A 13,447-nucleotide genomic window follows, 5' to 3' on the forward strand; every position below is an offset into this window, starting at 1 on the left:
AGAGACTCAGCGGCGGAATGAGGTGGAGGGGTGGGGGGTGCGAACAAGCGGCTTCACACAACATGTTCCGGGCGTTGGGGGATTCAACATTGCCGCCGCCCGACCCTCCGCTCCCTGCCTCCCCGAGGCCGGGCCTCGGTGGCCTTGTGGGGAATCCGGGCCTGTTTATGGTGTTTATCTTCGCTACATTGGCGGTCATTGTGAACGCTTTGGTTACATTGGCGGTCATTATGAATACTTTCGTTACATTGGCGGTCATTGTGAATACTTTCGTTACATTTGTGGACAGGGCGAATACTTTCGTTACATTGGAGGTCAGTGTGAAAACTAATTGGCTTGACCTGTAACATGGATATCACAGATCTCCTATTAGTTTTGGAGGGTGCCGGGGGGCAGAAAAATGCACCTTCGCCTGTGTAGGCAAAAATCCTTGCACCGGCCCTGACTATACCTCCCACCAATACCATTATTATTGCACTGTTCCTCCATTTACATAGTTACATAGTATTTGAGGTTGAATAGAGACATTAGTCCATCAAGTCCAACCTATTAGGATCTCATTCTAGGAGTACCCGTACCCCTGTATATTACGAGATACCAATAATGGGGCACTATTCTTCCTACTAATTCCAACAATGGGCACTTTTCTTCCCAGTGACAACAACAATGGGACACTAGTCATCCCATTGACGGCAATGATGAGGCACTATTCCTCCAACTAACACCAACAATGTGACACCATTCCTGTTTACTCACACTGATTACTCCCACTGAGCCTGGGGCATTTTTTACTCTCACTTTCCACTTTGCATGCTTTTTTGCCTAGTAACTAGCTTTTTATTGGCCAACAATAATGATTTTAAAAACACTTAAACCTAAAACATGCAGGAAAACACCTGTACAAATGTTCAAAAATGCTGAGCTCAAGTGTGAATGGGACCTTAGTGTTTCTGCCCACTGAGCAGACCTAGTAACAACAGTCTATGTTCATGTAACTAGTTTTATTTCAGCAGCTGTTCACAAAGAGCTTGTTGTCTAACATACAGAGAACCACTAACTAAAGGATAAATCTGTATGGAATACATTTATAAAAATTTGAGGGTGCAATTACAAACTGTACCAACTATGTTGACTAATAAGGAAATATCATTTCTTTTTGATCGTGCAAGCTGTTGTTTTGGAGTTCAGTTTAGCATACAGCATCGGAAGGTAGCCTTTATTCTTATATGTCTTTGAAGGAAGGTTCTTATATGAAGGTATTTAAGATTCAAGAATTAGATCACAGCTGATGAAGAATTAAGCCAGTATTTCCATCATGTTAATTAGCTGTTCTCTGTACAGTCAAGCATGGATATCTTAAAGCAATGGCCTTTTTGCAGGGTTTCTTTAATGACCATTTTGAAAATTGCTGTCATGCTAATTGCTCTCCAGAGCCTTTGTCATGTCCCTGAGGATGTGATTCCATTGAAGATATTAATGTGAAATGTAAAATTCAGGTAGATAACTTTACAATAACTGGATCACACACAATTATCACACATTCATGGACAAGATCGAGACATTTGGTTAAGTCATCTCGGCATGTAAGTAGGCTATTATAAATGGGTGCTCATTTCTTGAATGATAACCTGGTACTTTTTCCCATAACAGTTGTAATAACAAAATGAGATATATACCAGAGCTAGGAACAGGAGGCCGACTTAGCAGTAAGATGAACAGGTCACAGTATCAGCAGGGTATTGTCAAACAGAAATGATATGGGTTCACTTACGACAGTGACAACCTTTTTTCTCACCAAATAACTTATCCTTTTAAAGGTTTACCTGGTACTTTTATTTTGATTTTAATTTTTGCTTAGACCCAAACTTCAGCCAGATAATTAAAGATACTGTATGTGACTACAGCTCTGTATTAATGAATACATTGCTAAATGTATTTTTAAATGCAAGCAGTGTAAGTAGTTTAGTTCGACCTGGTATCAGCTTCTTACAGTTTCTGTACAACAGAGCTTAGAGAGGGGGAGCCAGAAGCAGCACAATGAGCCATTCGGGTGTGTTGCAAGGAGTATGCTGATAGGATGAGAGATCAGCTTGGCTGAGAGATGAACTTATTAGTCTGCTGGTTCTCCTTTTAGTGTCCATTCATAGGGTGGAGGTGGGGAGAAGACCTGTGAAAGTAAGAGTGCAGCAGAGAATAATCAAGGCTCCGACCCTCCCCTCCTTAGTGGCAGTCTACATATATCCCTAAACAATGTGCCTTGGTTGCAATAGCCTTTTCCGCCAGATATACAAATACTTTTGGCAGGTAAAACAGTTCTAGGATATGTATTTTCCCTCTGTATGGAGTTCAGCTTTAAAGCATATGTGAAGTAACTTTTTTTGGATAGAGTGGGGCAGGGTTGGCAATTATAATTTACGTGTGGTACCATGTGTAATGCACCGAGTACCGGTGACAGTACGGCAGGTACTTTGTGTTGCTTTTCATTTGAAAGGCAACACAGCATCTCTAGGGCGCAGTGTAACCGACTTTGCAGCAACACGTGGTACTGTACTACCGTGCTTTGCGGTGCGATTAAAGAAAGTAGTGCATGCAACGCCTCTGCGGCACTGTAACGCACTGAAGGTGACACCCAAGTTACGAGGGAGGATGGAGCCGGCTTCCCGGCCAATCAGGGAACCATATATCCCTTAAACAATGGGTATATTTAAATAATTATGACTGTAGCTCATTTATCTTCTGTTTAGAAACTAGTAATCCCAGACACATCTTTGCATTCATAGAACACATGTTCATACAGTAAATTAGCTGGAAAATCCAGAAGGTATATGTGTTAGTGTTTGGGAAGTGCAGATGAAAGAGAATTTTGCTGCTGGAACCCTTTTCACCAGATAATCAATACTTCCATGTAAACTATAGACTATCTTAAAGAATGTACTTTTAATCTTTTATTTTTTAAATGGTGCTTGTTATATTTGATTACAGATTCCAAAGTCTTAGGTGTGCTAGAGAATTGGTAGTCCAGTAGTATTTTATTTGCATTCCTATAGATTCCTATGGATATATAGTCGCCCCTTCAGCAAATCACATGGAGAATTTTAGAGGTCATAGGAGACGTCTGGGACCAAATAAAATCATGAGGCCAAAGATTTTATTACAGGACATTGATCTCCCATGTGGCCTTGTGATTTTATGTGATAAGCCAATCGTTAATATTCTTTACAGTGTACAGTAAGTAGGTGAATGTGTTCTAATAATAATGTATTTGAATGATGATTGACTGAGTCCTTCTCTATTTGATGTCACTATATAGACAGCCATTCTGCATGGTGTTAATGCAGGAGCAGTAGGTATTCATTATTTGTTTTCCATAAACGAAATGTCTCCACCTGAGAGCTGGTAAATATTATATATGTTCACCTACTCATGGCTTGTGCCTGCTATGGAGGAAACAAACTTTGTTGTTTTCTCTGATCTTTTATGTTCTGTTCTGGGTCCTGAATCCTGAAGCATTCATGGAGCTTTGGGTGGGATAAATCCTCCCTTCCTGGGGAGATTTCCTTTCACTTTCTGTTCAATAGCTATAGCAGGAAATGGGAGCAAATGCCTCCAAAGTGAGGGAAATTCCTTGTAGTCAACAGGATCACCAGAACTAGTGTCCCTATTGGAGGATTTCCCATCTATTCCTGTTTTGACAACCCAAATTTGGGGATTTGCTTTCACTTTTATTGATAGTGTTCACCAGGACAGAGAGGGTGAAAAAAAAAACGTTTTGGTTTTATTACACTTTAAGTCTGTCTTTAAATTAGTTATTCCCTGTACAGGGGCCAAATTGGAAGAGTTAGAATTTGAATTGTTAATACTTTGAGCAACTCAGACTCTGTTACATGCACATGTGCTCAGGAGAGACATGTTCAAAGGAGGAGATAAATTAGATCAACAGATTACTGTTGCTGCTTCCTTGTCCAGTCACCAGTTGGAATCAGGTAGTTGTTGTAAGGTAGGTAGCTGTAAGCTGTAGTGCTTCACTGCAGAATACAAAGGTTAGGCCAGCAACCTGGCAGTGCAGGTGGCAGGATTGTGCAAATCTCAGGACTGGAGAGACATGAATATCAATTCTTTGTGGCCGGTCATATGGCCTGAATCTTTAAATTCAGCCCATATGACTGTTCACTGTCCACAATCATTTTCAAGAATGTTAGACACAAAAATTGACAAACATCCTTTAGTTAATCATATTTTGTGTCTAAGAATTTAACAAAAGTTTAGTTTTGAATGAAATTCAGAAAGAAAGTTTTAATTAGCTTGAATTCGGATGCGTTTGAATTCGAAAATTCAGGTGCATCCACATTTAATGTAATTTACCTGAATTTCCATATCTAACGCTTTTATCTGATGTCTAAAGCCAGCACTGTCTCATGATGGAGGCTAAGCAGCACCGTGAAATCTAATTCCCTTATTAATATTTCTACAGAGATTAATTCTAATTGGGTGAAATACTGAAATATCAGTCACTGTTCAAAACTGAAGCATCAGGGTTAAGCTTTTACCTAAATGATATAAAGCTGTTTTTGTGCCGAGCTAACTCAATATCCAGCAGTAACCATCTAAATATAACACTTTACAACTAGTTTCCTGTTTTACTAGCCATAATAAAATCCGCTCGGCACTAGAGAGAATTGAGCAGTGTTGAAATGTCAGACTGAATCTAGCAGACGACATTCCCTCTCTAGTTCCATCTGTCAGAATGATGAGTACTTGATCATTGTGGAATTCTGTAGCAAACATGTTGCAGTAGCTTGGTTACCGAGTGCCAGGGCACAGTGTGCTTTGATTGTCCTCATCCAAAAACTCATGAGCATAAAATGACTGTCAGGTAGAATGAGATTGCTGTCACTATAAGAACATTTGCAGGTTACATACATTTCTTAGATAAAACGTTTTCACCGGGCAACTATAAATTTATGTTTTTAGAGATTTGAAGGTGCTTAATGAAAAGCTTGTGTTAAAATATAGACATTTTGAAATCTAATCGGCGGTAGTGTGAGATGCAATAGAGCAGTGGTTCTCAACCTGTGTAACCTCGGGACCCACATGTTTCCTTGGTCATTAAGGCGTGACCCAAAAATGATTTCACTTTAGCTACATTAGTTTGTGTTTCAGATGTAAAAAAGCTTTCCTTGGTATAGAAGTGACATTAAAGTGCTATTGTTTGCAGAGTTAAACAAGGTATTTCCATGTCAGGGTCTTTTTCACAGTACTATGTGATATATTGATTGTTAAATTTCCCACTAGATTTGATCCATTAAAAGTAACTTAAAGAGTAGGCAGATATAAACCCCATTTAAAGTGATAATAAAGTCAAAAGGTTTTAAGCTATTTCAAATGCTGATTAAATGACTAACTATTGATGCTGATTCTTGATGTTTAAAAGTTTTAGTTTTCTACAGAATCAGCAGGTCCCCTCAATCTTGGCCCTAATATCCTGTTATAAGGTGGCTCTTTTCTCTTGCAGGGTCCTATGGAGCCACCATTGTGTGTGCTAGTAAGTTGTGTGTGCCTTCACAAACACACAGGCACAGCAAGGCAAACCACTAACCTGCTTCCTGATATACCTTCCTCCCTCCTCCATGCTAGTAGATGGATGGCTTCTGGAGACTGTTCCTTGGCATCTTGTACTGGACAGGAAGTTCAGGGAGTGGAGCTGACAGAGCTGGAGCCAGCTGTTCTAAAATATGATGACTGTAAGTGCTTGGGCAATGTATATTTCTTTGATCTGGATTTGTTATTTTAACATAATAGAGTTTAATATTACTTCAATCTAGTTATAATATTTCTTTTAAAATTCTTAATTGTTTTTCCAGCACACATGAGAGCTAGCCAGTAAAAAAGAAGTAAAGAATTTGGAAGCCACACTGCCATGTTTGGTCCTTAAAGGTCAGAGGCACGCCAGAAGTCAAGTTCAGCTTAATAACTTCAGCCACCATTGTGCTGTGCTGGGCTTCTTGTGTGTTTCTGCACATTTAAAGTGTATTTTCACTTTTTAGTTAAATTACACCTATTTTATATTTGTTACATGTCCCCATTCGCATAGCATAAAATGAAGGCACATATAGAAAAAGAAACCCACAAGAGCTTTTAACCTTTCATAATCTACTAAAACATGTTGTTATTGTTCATTCTTCTGACATCCTGTCAACCGGACTTAAATACTTCTAACATTTCCCCGTTCTATCTAAATAGGAAAAAAGGTTTCATTGTGATAGGCTTTAAAGTCTAACTGTAATTTTTATTAAAAAAACTAACAGTGTTTTTCCCCAGTGTGGACCTATTTACCCTTGCCCGTCCTCCACCATGTAAATAGAAATCGAACACACTTTTACAGTAGTCCATCCTGTGTGTTGTGGCACGCTGTGTTAAAAAAAGGGCCTTGGGCCTTTAACATTCATTAGCAGCCCATTCATAATGAATTGGCAGCCTTAATGCAATGCACTTTATTGCAAGGCATGACATGGCTAAACACACCACAACCACTGGAGAAAGATATCAGGGGCCCTTAAGGCTGGATTCATAGGGCTCCTTGTGCATGTAGCATGCATGGTAATACACATGTGTAAGTATAAACAGGCCACATAGCTTAACTTTCCTTTACACACTAATCTGCATCGCATAGTTGTGAACCAGCCACATGAGAAATAATGGCTTTTCTACTTGCAATGGATCTTCATGAAGCAAATTGCACGAGTTTCCTGCATAAAAATGGAAAAGTGTGTAAAAAGTGTAAAATGCCTCAACGCAGTGCAGTGGGTTGTGCCGCGTTTTTGATGTGCTCCGGGCCGTTTTTAGAATGGGCGTGTAGTGTGTTCCAGGGTGTTTGCATGCGTTTTTGATGCGTTTGCATGCGTTCAAGAGTAGGTAAAATAGGGCTTGCTGCAGTTTTTGGAACTGAACGCTGCGGTGTGAACTAGAGCCCAAAATACCATTGGAATACTTTGGACGCAGTTTTGATCCGATCTATAACTGCTCTGCTCCTGTAACGCGCTTGTTGTGAACAAGGCCTCAGAGACACAACAGAATGTAAAAATAAATCTCTCAAGTGAGGGCAAATCCATTGTTAAGGTGCCCATACACCTTACGAATATCGGCTGATTTTCGAATGTGATCGCGTTTCCGTACGATATTCGAAAGGTTGATGGGCAGTGTACAACCTCAAATACTGTACAATCGATCGACTTTTGACTAACCAGCAGGTTAGAAAACTTCGGTCGATCGTACGATTTTCGCAAGGTTGGTGGCATTTCTGTACATCAAAATTTATACGATTTACACTGCTCATGCGCAAATGAAAATGTGTGCGGTCGATTACCGCAATTCATCCAGCTGCTTTTTTAAAATTACTGCTGATTGAACCTTGTGATAATCGGGGCAGGATGGGGCCGCCGTCCGTAAATCGCCCGACGGTTCGATCATCTGACGAAAAGATTCATCCGATGATCACAAGGTGTATGGGCAGCTTTAGATAGTTTTCTAAACTTGAAGATTTCCCCTCACCTCCTTTTCTGGTTATATGCGTATATGGTTTGGACTTTTCATCACTTTGTGTTTCAGTGACAATGGTCACCAGGACAAAAAGAGAGGGTGTGTTTTTCCAGTGGGAATCCACACAACAGCAAAAAACTGATACTACTCTATTAAAATCTAAAAGTAAAAAAGTTTTGACTAAATATACACTTTAAATCTGTAGAGGTAATTTCTTTCAATCCTGAAAAAACACTTTTTTTCTTTGTTACCTGATTGTGTCTTTAATGTATGCTAGACATAATGCCATACTCAGTTTGGATGCTCTGTACTTTACATTTGCAAAGCAGTGTGAAATGTTCTAAAAAAATCTTTTTAGCCTTTTGTACCATGTTGTTTTATTCTCTTTCATCAAGGGGAATTTGTAAGTCCATCGGATTATAAAAGTGCTTTTATGTTTTTTCAGATGTCTCATCACTCACACACCATTACTGTGCACGAAACTCATTGTTTCATTATAATATTCAAGCTGGGAAGTAATCATATGTAATACATGCAGTTGCTACTATAAGCCATTAAAGTGTATTTAAATTTACATTTTATATCAGTAAGAAGCCACTATAATTTTTTACTTCCAACATGCAAATCTTGCTGCTTTGCGATATGCAACTGTTTGTGTACAAAATAACTACTGAAATCTCATTTCCTTCCTGTGTGATGGGCATGTAGTTAAATTGGAAGCATTCCTTGCAATGGAAGTCTTATGTTTCTTGAGATACAGCCTATGGGGATGATTTACACATAGGGGTCTATTCACTAAGCGGCCGTAGGCAGCCGAGTGAATGACCGACCTGATGCAAAGTGAGCCGAACGCTGTTCGGCTATTCACTTCAGGCTGGTACGGCTGATTTCAGCCGTATATCGGCTGAAATTATCCGTACATCGGGTGGCTTTGCGTGGCTTCGGGTCAGCTGAGCTTGTTCGGACGACCCGAAGTGCAGAAGGAGTTCGACTCAGCCGATCCAACATCTGGATCGGCTAAGCCGAACCTCCGGCAGGCTACTCGCTGCTGTTCGGTCTATTCTTATAGATGCCGAACAGCAGTGAGTGAATAGCTGAGTCGGCTGTTCTACTTGGTCCCTATGTGGGACCGAGCAGAACAGAAAAATCGTTTGAAAAGTAGAAAAAAATAAATAGAAAACAATTGTGCTGACCTAGCAGTGACAGCTAGCTCCGCCCAACTGTTTTCTATTGGCCGGCGGTTCTGCTGCCGTCAAAAAAAAGAAAACATTTTCGCCATAGGAATGCATTGCCAGATTCCTATTGGCTATTTCAATTTGCGATAGCCAATAGCAAACTAGCTGTACCCGCCCTCTGCTGCTGTCAATCACTAGTGGGGACCTGATGGAGAAGTGCAGCAGTGGGCGGGGGCAATAGCTAGTTTGCTATTGGCTATTGCAAATTGAAATAGCCAATAGGAATCTAGCAAGGCATTCCTATGGTGAATTTTTTTTTTTTTTCTGACGCCAGACAACGGCTCCGTGTCAGAATAATAAAGAAAAAGCAGTGTTTCTCTCCTGGACGGCCGGGAGCGGGAGACTCCCTTAGCGCTTGGGAGAGTTAGGCTGTCTGGAGATCAGTGTCCCTGGTTAGCTAATAACTAGGGACGCTGATCTCTCTGCAAGTGGCCGGAGCCAGCTGTAACATCACGGCTGGCTCCGCCCAGCTGCCAGAAGCAGCCGCTCGGCCAGCTTCGGCTTTCAGCTCGGCTCAGTTGAGCCGAAGCATATGCCTTCGGCTCGACTGAGCCCCCGGCCAACTTCGGGAGCTGTACGGGCTATAGTGAATAGCCCGTACAGCAGCCCTTCGGTTCTACTGAACCAAAGAGGTCCTGGGGCCGAAGCTAGCCGAAGGATCAGCCGAAGCTACGGCTAGATCCTTCAGCTGCTTCGTGAATAGACCCCATAGACTGTTCACTTTGCAAGGGAATTTTCACTTTGCAGGATAAGTATGCCTTTCCTTGGTAAATGTGGTGAAATTCTACATTGCAAAGAATACCCAATCATGGGCAAGGGAAGTAAAAAAATATTTGCTTGCACATGATTGGATGATAAAAGTTAGCAGAACTTCACCTTCACTAAGTTAAGGGAAAATTTCCCCTGCAAAGTGAACAGCTTAAGTGCCTTCTTTTACAACAACACTGTAATTGTTTAGGTGGTATAGTGGAGGCAGACCCCCCACTCATACTTTGGCAATCTCTTTAGAAAAGGATCTGCTAATATCCTTGCAATGTATATAAATGTAGTTAACCTGGGGATGATTTTTTTGCTCATAATGTATGAAAATAAAAAAAATGCAGTTTTCACTGCAAAACTTTCTCACACTGTCCCCCACAGACACCCTCCATCATCCAGCACCGATCAGGTTGAATGATGCCCAGTGTCATTGAACTCATTTCTTGCAAACCCAGGATGTCATGGGCACATCCCTTGGGGGTGCAACATTATGCAGCCTGGGTCAAAAGTGTTCTTCTGGACTGAATGATGCTATCCCTATATGTGCACCATTCTGTCCAGCGGTTAGGAGTGCCCACTGATGAAGAAAGACAAGGAAAGGAAGGACCCCACTAATCACATGACCAGCCAGAAGACCCTTGCATTTAAGGTGTGTATTTTGCATATTTTTTTATATATGGGAGGGGGCTTCAGTGTGGTGGCAGAGCACGGGGGTGGTGGTGGTGGGGCTGTGTTTTGGGGAAACATGGAATTGGGCTTTTTAATGAAGTACATAGCCTTATGCTGATATTTCCATTTTGCTTGCTTGGGCCAGACTGTTGTAGGTCTAAACATATTCTCTTTGTTTTCAGTGCATTTCTATTTACAAACCACATATATATTATATTTTTTTCTACTGTTCAACAAATAAAAAATATATATATATATATATATTTGTTGAACAGTAGAAATGTAGAAGGTATGCAATGCTGTACTATGATTTTTCTGAAGAGATAGTATTTCAGTATGTACCTCTGTATATTGGATTCCTTAAAAAAGCAAAACATCATTGTAAAAAAAAAAGAAGCTGTCTATAATTTCAAAAGAAACCTGTGTGTGTGTGGTAAAATAAATGGTGTGGGGCTGTGGCATTGGTTCAAGGAGATGGTTATGGTGCACTGGCTGCCATTAGTCAGAGATTGACAAATGACGGCACTTCTAGGGCATTGTAACATCAAAGATTAAGTATGTTAGCATTGACAGATGTTCAACATTAGGACATCTTTTTTAATTGATTATATTTAGTGTGGGCCACCTAAAGACCCTTATAGTCAGCTCACAAATGCAGACTTGCATACAGATCTAGAAGCCCATCTACTGCAGATGCATGTGGTCAGCGCAAAAGAACACTTGCAGGACTCTGAGATGTAGCTCCATGAAGCACCAACATGAACTCAAACCTGTCCATGTCTAGTACCTATATACAGTATACTATTCATATAAAATAGCATACAAAGAAAAATAGCTGTATACTGCCATCTGATTATTACAAAATAAAAAGTGATATATGCAACAACCTGCCTCCCTTTATGAAAATGTTGGTTACCCTAGAGCAGGGTGTAGGTGGTGCTATCCCTTCAAGGTTAGGATGCAGGATTATTCTGGTTCCATAAATCTGACAAGGGGAAGAAAGAAGGGAGGTTTGCATAGGCCGTCATCATCAGTTTTTAGTTGGGGGTTTGAACGTGCCATAATAAACTTTGCGGTAGATGCAAGTGCCATATGCATTAATACAATTCCTGATAAGTTCAGGGTGATGGCAATCATAAGAATCTTACATAACGCACACCTATCTCTAAGATGGTACCCACAAAGATGAAAACATTTAACTTGTTCACATTATTTAACTTGTTGTATATGTCCTCCTAATAGGGGTTAGGTACATGGATTTTTATACAGTACTGAGGCCTCCTCTGTATCTAGATTTAATTGTCACAGGAGGAGTAAACGTTCTGTGCTGATCATAGCCAGACAGAGAAACCCTGCAAGTTACACCAGTTTGGCCAGTGTAAGTTTAAGCGGTGCTTTCCAATAAGTGTGGAAAAACTAAAACACTGTTGTGCTCACACAGTTCAATAAACCCTAACTGCACCAGGCAGAAGGTCTACTGTGGTTGTCCTGATGACAGCCAAATACATGGGTGTAAGGTTGGGAAATTTCACCACAATTAGTATTTATCAGGGGTGTCCCTAGCCTATTTGCCACCTGAGGCGGGGGGTGGTGGTAAGGTGGATGCAGGAAGCATGCCTCAGGAGTGTGTATAGGAGCTAGAAAAGCATGATTTGTTTGCATCTCTGCATATGCCAGTCATCACTTATATCTGAGAGAATGAACTGAACTTGCAGTGTCGGGGAGGAAGGGGAATCTGCGTTGGGTTGCTTGTGGTGAACCATGGGGGGAGCTTACGCCTGTCAGAGCATTCCGCTCAACTCCTGGCAACCAGTGATGTCACTGGTTGCCAAGACCTGGGCAGGACACCTAGGACCCTCTGGTCAGAGGAAAGGGCTGACAGACACACGTTATGGAGCAGGGCGGCCATGCTGCTCTGCCTGCTGTCTCCCCACTGACCCAAAGAGATGCTTCCTGAGGTAACAGCTTTAGGCTGCTTCATTATTGGAACAGCCCTGTTGTTAATGGTTACATAACAGCCGAAGGCACGGCAAAAGCAATTTGTATATGTTTTTGCATGCTAACAAATTGAAAACAAAATAAAAACAGTAAAAGAAAATGCAAGTACAAAATACCCTCATAAACAAATAAATCCATCAAATACAGTCTAAATACCTTTTCTAATCATTAAGGTGCATAACTCTGCTGCTTCTTCTACTGGCACTGGTCATAATAATGTTAAACTGAACATTATACAGCATTAGTTTACAACTAAAATATTTAATCTCACATATGAAAGTAACATTACCGTATATACTCGAGTATAAGCCGAGATTTTCAGCCCATTTTTTTGGGTGAAAAGTGCCCCCCTCGGCTTATACTCGAGTCAGCGCCAGCGCGCATGGTTCACCTGGGATTAGCTCCAATGGCTCTCATACAGTATTTTGGTGTTATAGCTTGACTACTAACTGATGTTTTTGTATAGGGTATGGTATAATCATCAAGTATGTTAGTTCATAATATCAAGTTTACAATCTCCTTATCAGTAATAAGTAAATAAATTATGAGCTGAACATCCGTTTTTCTTAATTGCAATAAAATAATTTCTCCTAATAGCATAACAACAGCTGTCCGAGAAAAATATTGTCATGTGTATGTATTTAGGAGCTAGTCCACAAATTATTCTAGATAGGAATGTTTTGTCATTGGTAGTAAAAATACCTTCTGTATCACCAAGGTCTACTGTGCCCTTTACTTGGGAGAAACACCACAATGTCTCCTGGGTAAGATCCCCAAATCCTATAAAAAGAAAAAAAGTCACCATTACATCCTGTACTATAGGAGAGTTTACTGTACTCATTCTAGTTATAGGCAGTGACTTACCTGGTAACATCCTTCACATAGTATGGTAATATACAAGATAGAAATGTGGGCACGGCAACGTACAAGTGCCTGAGTTCTCTATCTGACTGCTTTTTCTGTATGCTGCCTGAGTACAATGTTGACTTCATTTATATCTGGTTCAATTGGAGTCAGTCCCCTGAACATCAGCGAGAGAATCACAGAGTGTTATGAAAGCCTGCAGTCACATCACTTATAACTGGAAATATGTTACAGAATACTAATCATGTACACAGAAGCTCAAAAAGTGTTGCTTTAGTCTCTGGTTTTCATTATTAGCCTATATTCAAACTAGAATTATGCACAAATGATTAATAAGAAGTGTGTGTGTGTGTGTGTGTGTTGTGGTTGTACAGTATATGAAACAA

The 13,447-nt window shown here is 40.5% G+C and overlaps 1 protein-coding gene across 1 annotated transcript in view; it reads right to left on the minus strand.

Annotated features, from left to right (window-relative positions):
* LOC108787438 (serine/threonine-protein phosphatase 2A 55 kDa regulatory subunit B beta isoform) overlaps nt 1–13,151 on the minus strand; it is a 285,509-nt gene extending 272,358 nt beyond the window's left edge. The window contains exons 1-2 of the mRNA XM_018556996.1: nt 13,062–13,151; nt 12,900–12,977 (exon numbers count right to left, since the gene is read on the minus strand). Of these exons, the coding sequence (XP_018412498.1) occupies nt 12,900–12,977; nt 13,062–13,071 (88 nt within the window). The 5' untranslated portion in view covers nt 13,072–13,151. The remainder of the gene's footprint in view (nt 1–12,899; nt 12,978–13,061) is intronic.
* Between the last annotated feature and the right edge of the window lie 296 nt (nt 13,152–13,447).

Source organism: Nanorana parkeri, unplaced genomic scaffold, assembly GCF_000935625.1.
Source record: "Nanorana parkeri isolate BGI_ZX_2015 unplaced genomic scaffold, ASM93562v1 scaffold261, whole genome shotgun sequence".
Classification (NCBI taxonomy): Eukaryota; Metazoa; Chordata; class Amphibia; order Anura; family Dicroglossidae; genus Nanorana; species Nanorana parkeri.